At 55.8% G+C, this 16911-nt stretch overlaps 1 protein-coding gene across 1 annotated transcript in view; it reads right to left on the bottom strand.

Moving 5' to 3' along the window:
- The window catches only part of TGME49_225745 (hypothetical protein), a gene marked incomplete at both ends in the record, with an annotated part of 38402 nt that extends 21491 nt beyond the window's left edge, over positions 1–16911 (bottom strand). Inside the window, one exon of the mRNA XM_018780111.1 lies at positions 1–16911. This exon is cut by the window's left edge and continues 15463 nt beyond it. Coding sequence (XP_018636005.1) covers positions 1–16911 — 16911 coding nt within the window.

Here is a 16911-nt window from a genome sequence, read left to right as displayed (position 1 = left end):
ATCGAAATGCCGTTCAGGCAAACAAAGAGGCTGGTTGCGATCAAAACTCGTCAGTGCAGGATTGGGTGTTTGATGCGGAGGGACTCCCTCTTCTTCACGGTGCACCGCTGAATCCCCTGACTTAGACAAACTCTCAGACTTTTGCATAGTCTCATCCATCGTAGTCTGCTCGTGCTCATCCTTCTCCATTTCGCCATCCCCTTCCAAATGATGCTCCGCACGGTGCCGCCCGAATTCCAGCTGGGAGTCGACGTCTACACGGGGATAAACAGACACGCGTCCAACGTCAGCTCTCTTCTGGCCTCGTCGTTGTTTCTGGATCTGCCTCTGGGCACGCCTCGCACTGATGGCCCGGGCTGCGGTGGACTCAAGTTTGTGAATTTGTTGTCGCCGAAATTCCCCGGCAAGCCACGACGAGAGTATATTGATCTGCTGAACTGCTGCCAGACAAGGGTGCAGAAATAAGGCAGCGTCGTAGCTCGTAACACCAGCACCTGATTTCTGCGGGGCAGTCCGTCCCTCGTTGCCTACCGCAGTGGAGTCAGGATAAGCGGTCACCTCCGGATCTTCCGCAAGCATTCGGTCACGAACAGTGGACAACCGAGAAGGGACTCTGAATCCACTTGCGAGCTGCGTCAAACTGTCAACAAAATCGATAGACCCATTGCACGCCGATGGATCCCTTCCCCATGTCCTGTGAAGTGAGCGGCAAGAATCCCGCCCACGAGACGTATAGCCGAATCCAGATCGTCTTGCTCGTGGGTGGGGAACATACAGGTCTTCGCAGTCGTCAGACACTTCCACAGAACCTGGAAAAGCTTCAGAGTTATCAAAAGTCCATGAGCCAAGCGTGTTGGCATCGACTGGGGAGGACGGATAGTCATTTCGGCTACAGACGAACCCTCGTGTGCCCAGAGCCACCCGACTTGACCGACGAGGCCGCCGTCCAGTGATGTGCCTCCTCGCAGGGGTCGATGACTCAAAAGAAGCAGGTAGCACCACACTCTCTGGTCCACTGGACGCAGGACCTCCAGCTGCCGGTGAGGCGTTGTTCCTGGATGAGTGCGCGGGTATTGCTAAGTCGGGCACCATGTTCACCATGTGAGGAGGCCGAATGGGCTCCATGGAGGATGCGGCTGTCAAGCGCCTCCCGGGGCGGCTGTGCCCCTCAGGCAAGAAAGCCGCCTGTAAGCGCTTCCCACGTCCATTCATGCAGAAACGACATTGTGAATTACCTCGCAAATCAACACGATCTCGTGCCCGGATCCCCATCATCCCGTTAACATAATGACTACGACACGCAAGGTCACGCGGTCCCTTCGAGTATTCACTACCTGACTCTCCTCCGGACGGGCCAGAGCCACGGTCAGGTACATGGTGGCGGCCGTGATTGCCAACGCTATCAAGCAACATCTCTCTCCACGCGCTGCGAGTGTTCCTCCGGGCAGGTTCGACTTCGGCCACATTGGCACCGTTTGATTTATTCGCAGGCTCCGCTAGATGTTCGACTTCTGCGCTCATTGCGCCTCCCGACACTGACGTCATTGTCTCAAAACGCTTCAGACTCGATCTTGATTCAAGACCCTGTGGTAATGCCTGGCTATGGATTGCTGCATATATATCGTACTCCTGCCGCCGAGCGAAGCGCACAGCTCCACCTCCCACAGCAGCATCGATAGTGGAACTGGGCATGAAGGCACACTCGAGGGGGTGCGAGAAGGGTATGCATGAGCGTTGAGCTCCGAGACCAGTCCTGTGTTGGCAGCCGTTTTCGGATCCAAAGGTGTAAACGGGGAAGGTCAGACAGAAATGCAGGGCGCTGAGGAGAGCTGGCGCCACAACTATCGACGGATTTCCCACTAACACGCAGGCCGCTGTAGGAAACAACGACGCCGCGGCATCTCCAGTCTCGGGGTATGTTGACAAGTCCACACGGTCAGTCTGACCCAGTCCGAAATCGCTCTTCCAGCTCAAGCCAGACGAGTCATCAGCGGAATCGTCGCGCAGGTGGCGGTCGTCAGCGGTGCGGAGGAACGAAGTCGCGAGCGACGGAACAAGCATTAGAGGAATGCGACACAGGCAGATTTCTGACGAATATGCTGGCGTCTTACCATTTGTTCCTTCGCCACCTGGTAATACAGCGTTCCCGTTAGTCTGTGAACGCGATGTGCAGTCACGTGAGGGACGCGCCTCAGACGACGGGCCGTCGACTGTTCCTGCGCCTGACGGAGATGAAGTGGTGGTTGTGCAGGGGGAGGCCTGAGGGCTGTTGTGTTTCGAAAAAGACAGGACCGACGATGGTGTTCGGTCGCTGCTACTAATGGACTCGGTAATCGATATAGATTCGATCGTCAGCACTCGAGTATTTATCGTCCCGACATCCCACATATGAACGTTCTTCGCGTTCACATGCACCAGTGTCACTTTTGCCTGTGCATCGCAGAAAGATATCGTCAATCCGTCGAGTTTGGCACTGAATAGCAGTGACAATCGCCGGGCAGGAAAGTGCCAATTTAGTGACAGATGTTTCTGAAGGAGGCCACTACTAGCGTCTCCGAGCGCGCCGTCCTTGCATACCTTCGAGGCGTCATTCACCAGTGCGAGCAGCTGGTCCTCCACGGCCATATTCACTTCGTCGTCAGTGCTGGCTTCGAGAAAAAAGTCCTCTTCACTTTCAGTCTCACTTCCATCGCCATCGCTGCTGTGACGATCATAATCCGGTTCACCGAGGTTTTCCACTTCAGAACTATCTTCAAAGTTATTACCTGGAGTCCCCCCGTCCTGCTGAATCCCAACATCCAGCTTGAGACTATCCCTGCTCTTCCGCTCATCTGTGCCATCTTCAACATTATGTCCTCCCAGACGACCACTCACGCTACCGTTCCCGTCCCACACCTGACCGGCCATCGTCTCACATTCTCCCAGCCCTTGCACACCTAGGGCCACCCCACGCGTCAAGGCGTCTGCATCTGTCCCTTCTCCGCCAACACTTGCAGCAGACCTTGCTGCATCCGTTCCGTTCATTCCAGGAGAGACGCCTTCACCTCTACCGGTGGAAAGAGTCGCCATTCTGGACTCCGGCGCCTTACTGTCAACATAGCGATGCCTTTCCGTGCGTCTACTGTCGCGACGCCGTCCTCGAAGGATGCCACCAGCAAAGTCGTCCTCAGTTTCTCCTGCTCCAGGCTCGCTGTCGTCGCTGGCCACCACTGCCTGGAGCAACGGGAGCTGAGGCGCACATCCTACATCCATTTGAGCATTGGCATGGAGAGCCGCGACCAGCTGCGGCGCTACACGGAGGTGAATGTATGAGCAACGAACACACACGCACAGATCGCACTTTTGAGACCGGAGGAATAGCTTGGCGCGCTCCTGCCAGAGAGGGCTCTTGCAACAGTGTGTCTGCCACTCGAAATGGCCAGTCGAGCCATACGGGAGACCACCGGTACCAGAGAGACGAAATTCACCTTGGGACGCAGCCCACTTCAGGTTCTTCACTGGCTCAATCTCTCGCCGTGCGGGTACCCCTCTGTCACGCGCATTTCCTGCGGCATACATAGAACATCCTGTTCGAAGAGTCTTCCATACTTCTGCATTCAACGTGAAGCACTCACCTACGGAAACCCTATTGTCCAACGATGGACGTCCGGTACTCTCGTTCCTTTTGTTCATCTCCGTGAACAAGGCACCACTCGGACCGGACAGATAAATCTGGGCATTTTCGTACGTAATCTGGAATTCACAAGCAGGAACAGAGAAGCTTCCTGCAACTGGAAGGTTCCACTCTTCGTATCGCGCTGCCGTATCAGTGCACGATCCTGGAGGGGTAGAACCAGCTACGAGGAAATCCACGCGAGATTCTCCAGCCACCGCTTCCGTTCTACATTCGTCAGGAAGCTCCCTGGCATAGGAGCCGCTACTCTCCACCTTTTGGCGGAGGCCCGAGTCTGCGGAAACGCGGCGTTGGCCGGTGGAGGCAGCTGGCGAGGAGTTCATTTCTGCGCTAGTGACAGGCACTACCGTGCTCCCCTTGGACACTTTCTCAGAAACCTCGGCGACAGCTGCGCGCATGTCAAAAGCAGGTGGAGGCAAGGTTACTTGGGCGTGAAGATGAGTAGATACTTGAAGAAGTCCTAGACTAACGACGACAGGAGGAGGCTTCTCCGGCTTGTCGGCGGCCACAAATAGCGTGGGAAACGAAACTTTAACACGGATGAGAAACAGCGCGGGAAGAACTCTTAAGTCTCCTCGTGATGTAGGTCGTTTTCGCTCCTTTGCTGACTCCAAAATACCATGAGCTCCATCGAACGGATGCTGCGCACCGCTCTGGTTGCATTCGGGCAATTCTGCTCTCAAATCTCGACGCGGTTTCCTGGCACCGTCGTCCTTCTCCGGAGTGCATAGAAATCCATGATTCATTCGGCTATTCTGTGTCCCGCCTACAGGCGTTATTCCCTCAGTCCGGAGAAACACGGAAGGGACCCCCTGTTGGTGCCGGAGACGATGCTGAGACAACATTGCTTGCCGCTGCAGCTCGTCCATATGCATCTTCTGACGGAGGCTTTCTAGTCTTGCCTGCTGGATCTGTTGAAGCTGCATCTGCTGGTGACGTGCCACCCGGCGCAGGCGTTCAAGAACCTCTTGCACCGCCGTCCGACAGTCAGACACAAAATGAGAAATTAGGATCAACTCGGGAATGCGGACAAAGCACGAACTGTCTGCCACGTAAAGCGACACCGATGAAACCGCAGAGGCTAAATATCCCTGTTGTTGCAGCCTCTCTTGAACGGTTGCTGTTCGCTCGGCTTGTGGGCTATAGATCACCTCCAGCCACGGCAGTATCCTTGTGCCTAGTGCTTTATTGCCGCGTGCCAACGGAGCTCCATCAACGCATCCATCACCAAACCTATTCTCCTGCATGATACCACGATCGCTAGCATATCGGGCCCTCTGGTGGCCCAGTGAGTCTGGCGATCTTCCGGAGTCACGCAACGAGCCGACCACCCCGCCGTAACACTGTTCCCGAGTAGTCGCATGAGTGAAATCAGCAGCCGCGGCTTCTGCTGGGGCCTGGCCACCTGGCATTTCGCACAAGCTGGCACCAGCGCCCGTCCTCCCTCCGCTAGAGACGTTCCCGCTCGACGGTGCGTACTTTTCATTTCCCTTGCCATGGTCGGAGGCTTCGCGTTGGTTGTGTGCCTCGAAAATAGGCCTTCCGAGACCCCCACTCACAACGTTTATTGACGAGAGGTGGAAGCGATGACTAGTTGAGCCTGTGTATGCACAATCTCCAATGTCAACGATGCACAGACTAGTGTTAGTGTAGCACTGAAGGAGAGAGATGACAACGCCTTTCGACTGGACCTCGACGAACCACTGTGGCTGTTTTTTCCTACTTCCTTCATGCAACTGGGCACGACCTTCCGAACCGCCATCGTCGGTTCCTGCTTTGAATTTTGGTTGCCGCCTCAAAGGGGCGTTTGTCTCCTGCAATACTGCCTGCAGTGACCGAGAAAAGGCTGCGGCAGTTGCCAGAACACCTACGAGCGGCGCAACCGCTCCGCATACTTCCTGGATGGTTTGGGGTGCGAGGAAAACATCAACCTTCGACAATGATAGCCGCGCTCGATTTGACTGAATGCCTCCGCGGATAAAATAATTCTGGGCACGCCTCGCACGACGACTTTCAACCTCCGTGTCGTCGCCAATGCCTGCACTCAAAATCGTTGGAATGCTGCCTGGGGCAATTACTGGGCCAGACGTCGTGTCGGCCGAGAACCGTGATTCAGCGGTCCTCCGTGGATCCATCTCGCCACCTCTGCAATCCGCGGGCGACCCGCTGCAAAGTGACAAGGTCTGGAGAGACGGTCGAAGCAGAATCCGCCGGCGGCTTTCAGGAATGACGTGGGCATTTTCAGCGACAACACTTCGGAGGAGAAAATCGAAGGAGGCGGGAGGTGTGAGAAGAGGGGAGACTGTGGCACTTACCGCAACACCGACAACGGATAAAACAAGCGATCCACGTTGAAGCTGCTGTTGATGCCACAGCTCTTGTTGCTCCTGCAGCTGCATCAGAAGTCGGCGACTGGGCAGACGCTGGTAGTCGCCTAGCCCCCTATTTCGAGAGGGACCCGCTGCATGCTGCCTCGCCGTGCATGTGAATCCGCTTTTCTCGTGGCTACCGAAGACCCCTCCCGGATTCTCATGTGCACACACGTTCGCCAATGCAATGAGAGGAGCTGACGGAGGCAGAAGCTGCACAGCAAGACGGTCTATCAGCAGTTTAACAAGCGCTCCCCTGAGCACGCATGTGATCCTGGCAAGTGCACCCTGTAGGGCATCGTCATGAGAACGGTTTTCTCTCTCATATTTTGAATTGTCTACCGGTGCAGTCAATCCACCTGCTGAACCAATCGAATCTCTTCCAAGAGCGTTTCCAGTAGCTGAGGAGACCGACACCCGCGGGCTTCGTGCCTTCAAGCATGTCGGATCAGAGGCACTACACCCTCCTGCGCCGGCACCATATCCGATAGAAGACGCGACTTCAGAGCTACTTGGAAACAAGTTGCTTTCGATCAGGCCGGGTTGAGTCAAAGAGAGAGGGTCATTCTTCACTGCCGCAGCACTCCATGTATCCATATGAGTCGCGGGTGAGTGCTCAGAAATAGTTCTTCGTGAGACTCCTGAAATATTGCATGCCCCAGAAGGGGCCGCTTCGTAAGTCAAAGACGAGATAGAAAGGGTCGAGAGACGGCGGCATGGATACTCGCAGCGCGTCCCTAGAGAACTTGCCATTCGAGGTTCGTGCTCATCTCGCAATGATACCCCGGATTGGTCCCTAACATCAGTTGTCTGTTTCGATTCGAAGGCGGTTTCCGAAGACACCGCGTTACCGTCAGCCATTGAAGAGGCTATCCGTGAAACGTCCATTATGTGAGCAGCACTTGAACAGCACCCTGTGCATCTCCTGAATGACTTTTGCGGACCTTGGCAGCGACGGAGACAACATCTCTTTTCCACCCACCGCCATTCCTGATCATCTGGGACGTCAAAACTCCAAGTCCAAAAGGTGAAGCCTCTCTGGCCTGGGGAGATATTTCCTTCATTACTCGACCGGAAATGAGTGCACCCGTCTACCACTGACGTTGATGGTGCCGCTAGTCCGCGATCTAGTGTAGTCAGAAAACGTGTCGGATGGACAGACGCCATGGTCTCGAGTCTCTGTGTCGCCGACTGAGAAGACACATTCCGTTTGGAGCCCGGGCCTTCGTGATTCGGGTGCGTTTTATTCGGTGACATCAGCCGGTCACTATGCCCTACCATTCTGTCGGAGTCAACGCTTCTTTTTCGATGCAATCTCGATCGCCGTTCTGATTTGACGACGAAGTCGACGGGTGCAGGCCCAGTCGCAAGGAATGACACGCGCAGCGACGGTAGTGAATTGCCTCCAGACGAGCATACGCCCGATCCGCCTCGAGCCAACACACAGCGAGTCGACCAGCATTTGTCTGCCCTCACGGCCAACGGATGACACACGACGAGAGGAACCAAATCATCTGGGTGTCGATAAATCCACAGTGTTAAAGGGCACTGAACCGGTCGGAACCTGCAGCAGATGGTCCCGGCAGCAGACTCGTCCAGGCCGCAAGGATGATATATAGTTCCTCGACAGTGACGGGGGTGGCATCGCCACTCACACCAGAAAACCTGTCGGGGAAAACAACGTCCGTCCTGGTTTCCGTGGGAGGAACCACCAAATGACTCACAAGGTGGGGCTGGCTCCTGATCAGCCACAGTTCCCTCTCGAGTGCGCAGCCTACGAGGAATGGTATTTCGGGAAAAATATGAGGGTTCCCAACGTTCCTCTGAACGAGGCGAAAAAGAGCCCAATGGCCCACGATTGTCAGTGGCACTGGACTCGTGGTCAGCATAAGAAACACCACGGTCTTCGCCTTCAGCCGGTTTCTGTGATTCACAGCATTCTGCCCCTGCGTGGCACCCGCGAAACACGTACCACCCCGAGGCACAGCACATGCTCCACTCGGAAATGTCCAAAAAGAGGGAGATGGGAGTATGAGTTGAAGAAGCAGGCCCGACATCGGTCCGGCCGACGTTTGGTTCTGCGCTGTCTCTCCGAAGGGACATCGCGCCTGAAGCATTAAGTTCATGGCGATGTGAGGGAAAGCAAGCAGGAGCTGCCGAAGGACCAGACACAATCGCAGAAGGCTGCAAGGGTCGAGCTCGTCTCGGGGACGCAGGCACTGATGTGGCAGATTTGACACTAGCAGGGCTCTGAAAGAAGCCGTCCGGTAACAGCCGGTCTCTTGTGTCAAAGCCAGAAGACGAGGGAGTTGGAGAGGATACTGTCAGTGTCTCACGTTGGCCTGAGGTGGACCTGCTACGGGTTGGTGCCCACCACGGGCTTTCCGGAACAAGCATCGGAGAAGCCCATAGCTGCAGTGGTGCTGGCCTGATATAGAATGGAACAAAAACGAGGTTAGATTGTAGTTCGGCGAGGCGAAGAGTCGCGTTCCATGTAGCAGTAATTCGAAGCAAAAGGTGCAAACTGTGCGCATCGACACAGCATACCGGAATGGGAGGAAGTGGAAGAAGAAGAAATGGTCGGGAGGAGAAGCGTGAGGTGTCAGTTCCGGGAAAAAGCAACAAGGAGGCAGGTGACGCACTGCCGCTGCGAATGTTGTGCACTTGCTGTAGATCCGCCTGATGCGGGTGTTGTAGATTTTCGGACAAAAAAAGTGTGTCAATATCCGCCCCCACCCGGATAGTCACCTCCCTGTCGATCCCGTCAGCCCTGGAAAATTCTGTGTTGGGAGGCCTACTGGTCATCTCAGCCGCTACTCCGGGACAGGAAAGAACAAGGTAGCAAGCACCCCGTCCACTCCTCGGCCAGCGCGTCCTTAACGTCTCAAATTTACCTTCCCTAGAACCAGTAGCCGATCTGCCGGGCCTATCCTGATCCCGAACCCTGTGCGAGGCTTCGTCGCTCGGTGCAAACGGATCGCCACTCCTTGGCATTGGCGGCCTTTCCATACGAGCGATCCTTCCTCGTCTCCCCATCACGCCCCCGCAATGATCTCGCAGCAGAGCCTCCGTCGGGACTCCTGGGTCGAACGATTGGGACGGGCCATTAGCCGGAGTCTCCTGAAATTCTGCACCGTTTCTATCGAACGGAGTTGTATGCTCACGTAGAATCTGTAACAGTTGGAGAAGCTGTGGTGCCACAGTCACCTGAAGACCCTCGACCGCGGCGGCTTTCACATCGGGTGACGAAGGCGTTTGCGGCGTTGAAACTAAGGCCACTTTGTGGCACGAAACGAGGATTGAAGGCGCGCTAGTTGATGGAGGCGCCATAAGGGGCAACGCCGGAGACACAGCAACAGCGAGTGTTGTTTCCGGGGACAATGAAGACACAATATGTACGTCATCTCCACTTCGATCACAGGCTATAGAATTCCCTTCTGTCGGAAGGCGCTTGGAGGCAACCTCCTCCGATGGCCGCAGTGGTACCTCAGGTGTCGCTGCCAACGCCTCAATAACGTTTTCCTTCCGCCTCGCACGCTGAATGGCCTTGGGCATGCCGGCTACAGCGGCAGGAAGCAGAACAAGCAGATTGCTCAGTTGAACCTGAAGGGTACGCGAATGTCTCGGAACTGAGTCAGCCACTCCATGGCGATGCTGAAGTGAGAGATGCTTGAGTGTTAACAAGGCACTGACTCGCTTACACCGTCTCGAGTTGCTAAACGCCGAGTGGCGCGTGTGGGCTGCCGCTTTCGTTTGCACAAGCAGCACGTTCGCTGTTGCAGATGCACGTGAAATTGCTGCAATCACACCGTTTGCTGCAGCGTCAACGATAGTGGAAGCCCTCGCAGCTGCAGCAGCGGCGGTTTCCTTTAAGCCATCAATGGCTAAACGACCAGCACCGCGGCTTGCGTGTGACTGTAGCGAGTTCCTAGAGATGTTTCCGTGCACCCGGGCGTGCAGTATTTCAGAGTCGGAGTCGTGTGTACCTGAATTACCGTGATAGTCCTGCTGAACAGTACCCTCCGCCAAGAATGCTTTGCTGTCTGTCCCGTCGGCTTTCTGGTGACCATCTCGTGACGTTTCCCGTTTGGAACCTCGGCCTCTCACTCCCCTTCCTGGTCGATCGAACACCGTTCTGAACATTTCCCGACAAGCTCCAGACAACGAAGAGAGCACAGGAGCACGCGCATTCAATGGTAATCCCCCGCCCGACGATCGGTCTTGAGGTTCTCTTTGCGCGTTAGAAGCGAAGGGGTCTGCCTCGTTGGTCGCGGTACTCTCTGTAGCGCCAAAGGCCGCCATCGCTGGGGCAACGGCTTCCTGCTCTTGCTCTTTTTCTGCAGCTGTGTCTGCCGCCATTAGACAAGCCGCCAAGGCTGGCGACGATGAAGGAGGGGGGTATACGGGTATGTAAAGAGGCGGTTCCAGGGGCAAGAATAGTGCTGGATCGATTTCCATCACCGCCGGAAAACTGTTTTCGCGTTGGAGGTGCTTGCCAGATGTCGTAGATATCACAAGCGCGGAATGATGGTGGATTCTCCCCTGCATAGTTCCCTGTCTCTGGTCGCTCAGTTTGAGCTTGGCGCTGGGGTGAGAAGGACTATCAAAAATGCTGGAGATACATGCCGTGAGACGCAGCAGTGCTGGGGAAAGAATAACTGTTGGCATAGCTAACTCGCAGACAAATGTTGACGGTGAACAGGAGCAGTGCATCAGGACGCTGGACACCGAGGTGAGCGACTCCTCCAATTCAGATCGAACTGCCAGCAGGTCTCGCCCTTCGACAGCACCTTTCCACGACACAGAGTCCCCATCAAGGTCCGCGCTTCCACCTGACTCCAATCTGGGCGACGATGCCTGAGAACTTGTGTAGGATGATCGAATACCTTCTCGAGTGTCTCGTCTGTGTCGTGGTGAAGGGTGGTTCGACACCGGAGTACGGTGGTCGCTGGTCTGGCCATCGGTTGAGGTCGCATCAGGAGGCTGTGACGAACTGGATTTGCCAGAGCAAGGTTCGACGCCTGTGTTGGGTTGATGAAGTCGACTTGGGGCGAGTGTGCCTGAGCGTCGTAGGGAGAAGGGAGCTCCCACTCCAGGAAGCGCTACTCGTGAACCTACGAACTTTGACGGAAACACATATCGATCTCTTGGTTGCAGATTGTGGACGTTTGACTTCGATCGACTCAGTTTCGTTGCGACCAGGTTCTGCTGCACATGTCTCAGGCGCGTCTGCGAGGGGGAGCTACTCTGTCCGTCGTTTGAATCGCTTTCTCCCCAGGTTGATTGGTTAGCATTTTGCGATACACTGGTGAGAAATTGTACTCCAGGACCTGAGGTGTCCGTTCGGGCCACGCCTGTCAGCACTTCTCGGCTTGGCGACGACCCTCTCCTTCCAGCGCCAGTTGTCGACTGCCCATGTACACCAGTCTGGACGCGGCGGAGTGGGGTCCGAGCGGGTCCTTCTGTCACGTCACTGACGCCTCCATCTGGTCGTCTGGAAGCGGTGGTGGAACAGCGCTGCCCAGGTGAGAAATCAGGCACGAATCCAGACAGTGCTTCAGAATAAATCTTGTGCAGAAGATGAATGGAGCACGGTGGTGGAAGAAGGCCGAAGAAGGCGGCATCAAGCGGTATGGTGTGATTCCAAGTTGGTTCTGCTGGCCCCAGAAATCCATTGGCCACAGACAGTTCCCAGACAACAATTCTGCCGCTGTCTCGAACAGCAGGTGTCAAAACTTGGTCGCACTCCGAGCTGGGCCAGTCCACTGCGAGTTGCCCACCGCGCAGACGACCTGCTGATCCGACACACCCGGGCCGAACTGGGGTCGTGCCACGCGAACCGGTCCCCAACCCTGTGCCGGCACACAGTGCCCCGTAGTAAGTCATGTCCTCACCCTCTCTGTCAATATAGGGACCCAGGAGTTCCCAGCGAAAAGCTAAGTCGTAAAACACCAAGTCAATATCTTTAGCCCATGGGCGATCTTCGGCGTGGGGCAGAAACGCGCGGGCGTGGGAGTCATGTGCTTCAGAGGTTAGGCGACATGGACTTCTGACTGGTCGCCTTCTTCCTTCTCGCGGAGTCTGTAGGAAACGTAGCGGTGCAGCCCCAGCGCCACCAGCCCAGCCTGAAGCACATCCAGGTGCATCATGAAATCGGTGTCTATCTTCACGCGCAGACAGTCCCCGAGCTCGAGGGCTGCGAGAGGAGGTGCGTGGAACGATCGTCCGCTGATGCGACAATAAAACCCCTGTACGACGCGCCTCTTCGGGAACTACCTCCCAACGTCGTGTTGTTTCCCTTGGATCGTGTGTCCGGTATGTTGATAGCTTAGCGGTTCGTTGTCGATGCACCTCCACCTCCACCGAAGGAGCACCACAGCTCCTTCTTCCAGCCGATTCGTCACCCAAAGAATAATCTATCAAACGCCACTGTGATCGTCTACGGAGGTTCTGCTCCTCTATCCGGTGTAACCGGACGCCGACAGCGCTGAATGAAAGCGCCACAGAAACACCAACGGATCTTTGGTAGGATTTGGGTACCGCGGTACCTGCCACTCCATGCGCAACCGCGCCACGACACCCTCGAACATGTGTCCCCGTGACCCTACTCATTGCTTGGCTACATGTTGAAGCCAAAGCACCTGTCCTCGGTTGAGACGGCTTCAGGCCTCGGCAGTACCGTTCACTGGACGATGTGTCTGGGCCTAGCGTTGGCGGATACCTTCCAACGGCATTTCTTGGTTCAGGGTTATGTTCCAACGCAGTGCCACCTGGCGTACTGCTTTGGAGTTCTAGCATTGCTGCTTGATGCAGCTGCGTCTGTTGTTTTTGCCACGTCTGCTGCCCTTCTTCCCACGGATAGCGTGTGGTGTCTTCGTAGGCCGGAAGAAAGCCGCGCACCACGTCCTGAGGCAGCCGCCATCGCGACAGACCTTGTAGAGTGGAAGACTGTTGTAGCAGTCCTGGATCTCCTGTCTTTAGACTTCCCATGTGTCGCAAGGCCACGTCATCCGAGCCCACGGAAACAGCATACGGTGTGTTCGACGCAGGCAAAACAGGAGGCGGATTTCTCAACATCTGTATTCCTTGTTCTCCCCAATGTGACACCATTTCGCCAGACCCAATGCTGGCAGCACTTCTACTGGAAAATGCAGAGCCGGTGACCTGCGGATGATGCTGTTGATAGGACAACCCGTTCGGTCCATTGTCGCCAGTCGGGTCAGTGAACGAGGCATCTCCTCGATGAGCAGCAAACGAGGTTCCGTCATCACTTTGAGCATCCGCATTGCTCCCGATCATGGATCGGCGTGGGTCCCGCCTCCATCCGCCACCAATTAGATATGTGTTCGCGCATTCCTTAACCGCACTGCCGGGCGGACGTCCGACAAGTGAGCCGCCTGAAGCCTCTCCGGTCCAACGCCCATTCAAGACCCCAGAACGAAAGCCCACCCAGCGGTTAGGGGAGCTCCAGAAACGGTAGTGCATGTGGTGAGGCGGGTGCGAAGACCGCGGAAACTCCTGAAACAATCTGCGACTGGCAGGCAACCTGTTTCCCTGGGGCGTTGTCTGCCAGTCATCGCCCGGAAACAAACTGCGAAGCATCCGTCGAATCCTGCGAGGGAGCATCGAGGCTGAAAAGGTGAAGGGAGATATAGACAAAGGAGGCAGACTGTGAGCAATGGCTCCGAACCCAAAAGGTGGATTCGGAAGTATATGAGAGCGTGGCAGTGAACGCGGCATGTTCGACTCTAGATGTTCAGCAGCGAAAGTGACTTCGTGGCGTCCACTTTTTTGGGCCTTCACTGCTGCAGCTTCCGCAGTTTCTTCTCCGGTGACTGCCTGTGTATCTGCAGCTGTCTGCGACTGCACCTCTTCGGAGTCTGTCTCGATTTCGTCACCCTCGGCATGCGAATGCCGGTGGAGAAGAAACAAGTCGTAGGGGGGAAGGCCAGGATCGAGGACTGCTTGACGGTACCACAGAAGCACCAGCTCTGTCGGCAGGTAAAGAAGGTCATCTTCTTCCATTTTGCGCAGCTCTCTAGCAAGTTCCTTCTGCATTGATTCAGATCTCGAAGGCTTCCCGTACACTGTAGAAAGCAATGAAGCATTGGCTCGGGCTGCGCGAGCCTTGGCCACCTCACAGCGATATCTACAGCGGAGCTCAATGTAAGTTCGCTGCTGCTTCAGAATCGTGAGGACGGGAGGTGAAACTAGGGACTGCATCGATGATCCGAGTTTCTGTAGCTGCCGCAGCCAGCACACACCTGTTACAGCAAATCTCCACCGGTGCCGAGCCCGGATGGACCGGCTGGAAGAAGCCGAAAAGGGCAGGGTAGCCATGCTTCGCCGGTGGTCAGGTGGCGGAGCGGAAAGAAATGCCCCCCTTTCAGAATCCTTGGCGGATTCATCAAACCGCTGGCAAGCAGAGGGAACCCATTCATTGCCGCTATACCGCGAGGCCTGCAGAAGTACACCGCGAGTTGGTTCCCGCGAAACCGACCCGGCAGCGGTGCTGGTAACGTTCTCGATCCGCCCAGGGAGCCGAAGTCCGCCAGCGGAATCGTTTTTCTGTTTATCAAGCAGACCGCGAAAAAACGCGGGAGTGACCAGCACGGACTTTGTGAAAAAAGAAAAACCGTTCATATGCATTTGCAACGACCGCATGTCCGTGAGCATGTCTCGGTTCACATGCAAAATGACCGGGTCCACGTGGCCGTTAACACGAATGTCAAAGCTGTGAGGTGATTCTTTCTCACTCTGCTGCAGGACCACGGCGAATTCGAAAAATGAGAGTCGCAACAACCAGCTGCATCCCTCCAAGCCTCGAGATGTCTGTCGAGTCCTTGCAAGTGCCGCATGCGACAGGGGCGCCGAAACGACTTCCTGCTTCGCTCGATCTCCGGCGCCCTCAGTGCCGCCCAGCTCGATACTGGTACACACAGGCAACGGCGGCTCGGGTGGGGTGCGCAGAAGCACACCCTGCGCTCCTTGAAGCCAATCTCTTCCTTTCCCCGCTGCTGCTCCGGCAGCCAGTTCTGTAGCGGCAGCTTCCGCATCCGCAGCGGCAGCCCGTGCTGCGCTGACGGGCGATGACGACCACATAGGTGCCGCTAACAGGAAAAGTTGCTCTACCGCCTTCGGTTTTCCGCTTATCAACCGCGTATCCCCGCTGTTCCAGTACATGGCAATGCTGCAAAGCAAAATCTTACGTACTGGTTCTTTCTTGCCGGTAGCCCCGCTACCCTCACTTACACTGTCTTGTCCTTCTTCCTCCACTCTCCAAGAGGAGCCCAGAACTGCGTCGCCAAGGTCCACCGCACCCCTCATCTTGCTACTCGGGCCTCCTCTCACCAACGCCGCCTGTCGCGCAGTGATCGAACTCTGCCGGTATCGCTCTCCGTCAACAGCTTGGTTTCGTTTCGACTCACTAATTTCGCGCTCTCGTGGGTCTTCGCTCACGTGTGCCGGATTCCCGCGGTTGTTCTTGAAGTCTTGCTCCCTCGCTTCTCGTTCCGCTTTCTCCTTCGCTGCCGCTGCAGCGGCTGCATGCGTCACTTTGGCAGACGACGCGTCAGGCATCCCCCGGTTGAGAAGAACGAAAGGGATGATTATGCCGCACGAAAACGGCGCACCGCTCACACCTCCTGGGTGTTCATATCGAATGTGAATATTACGAATACTAACCTTGATTCGCCCTAGGAGCCACTGCTCGATGTTATTACGAATATAGGCCTGCACTCCACCGCCTCCTGTTGTAGATTTGGTTCTATCCCTGTTAGGAGAACCTCCTGTCACGCCTGCCACTCCTCCCACGGTGCCTGCGCCGACAGCGTTCGAGCCACCCACAGCGGACATATCAGCTGCTGAACCTAGCGTGCCATATCCGGACAGATGCCTTTCGGTGGCTAAGTAATGAGACGACGTTGAATTGCCGAACAGTCCGCTAGTGTGCGAGGTGGGGCTACGCACCGTTCTCGAGCGGAGACTTCCCCTGACCTGACTTTCAATTTGCTCCTCAAGATCTGCAATGAGAGCTCGTCGATGTTGTTGGGCGCGACGGCGAACCTCAGTTGGACTCCACAGTTCACCAGGAAGAGGAGTGAACAACAAGAGCACACCTTCAACAGAAACGGCAAGAGGAGCGAGAGATAGCAGAGGAGGTATAGATATGCGCAGAGAGGAGATGACTCCTTCCGACAGGACGAAGGGGAGACCTGAGGACGACAGAAGATCTCGGCGTAACTTGATATTTGTGTAGACAATGTCACCGCTGCCTGTGACACTTGCGCATTTCGGGCTGGCGTCATAAGAAGGTGACGACGGGTCACCCTCATCGGAGCTCGATTGGGTAGTCCCCTTTCTGTTGGGACTTGCTCCATCGGTGGAGCTCCGGTGACCTCGATATTGACTTGTCCTCCCCCCAGAATTGGTCACTCCATCATCTGTTAGATCGCTTGTACGCCGCCTACGTGCATCTGTTGAGACGCCGGACTGTGGAAATGGGTCCCCATCGCTTGACAAAGGTGACCCATCTGCTGCTGATTTCCTTGGGTTCTTGTTCTGGTTTTCATTCTTACGTCTCCAGCGGGCCCACCAGACCCGCGGTGTCTCAGATCCCTCCTCGCCGGAGGAAACTTCTCCTAGTTTTTCTTCTTCCTTCCTCTCAACGAAGTCACTATCCCTGGTCGTCCTCAAACGAGAGGGGAGGCCACTGCCTCCTGACGCAGGATCTCGATCTCGGGAAGGACATGTCCCCTTTCTTTTCGGTTTTCGGGCTAGAGATCCTGCCTTGTCCAAGGAATCCACGAAAGGCGAAAGGACTGACTCCAACGCAGAGTCTACGTACTTGCGCACTTGTCCGACAAACAT

The sequence above is a fragment of the Toxoplasma gondii genome, chromosome X, assembly GCF_000006565.2.
Source record: "Toxoplasma gondii ME49 chromosome X, whole genome shotgun sequence".
In the NCBI taxonomy this organism is placed as follows: Eukaryota; Apicomplexa; class Conoidasida; order Eucoccidiorida; family Sarcocystidae; genus Toxoplasma; species Toxoplasma gondii.
The sequence above is the reverse complement of the archived record's forward strand: the minus strand, read 5'-3'. Positions and strand labels throughout refer to the sequence as shown.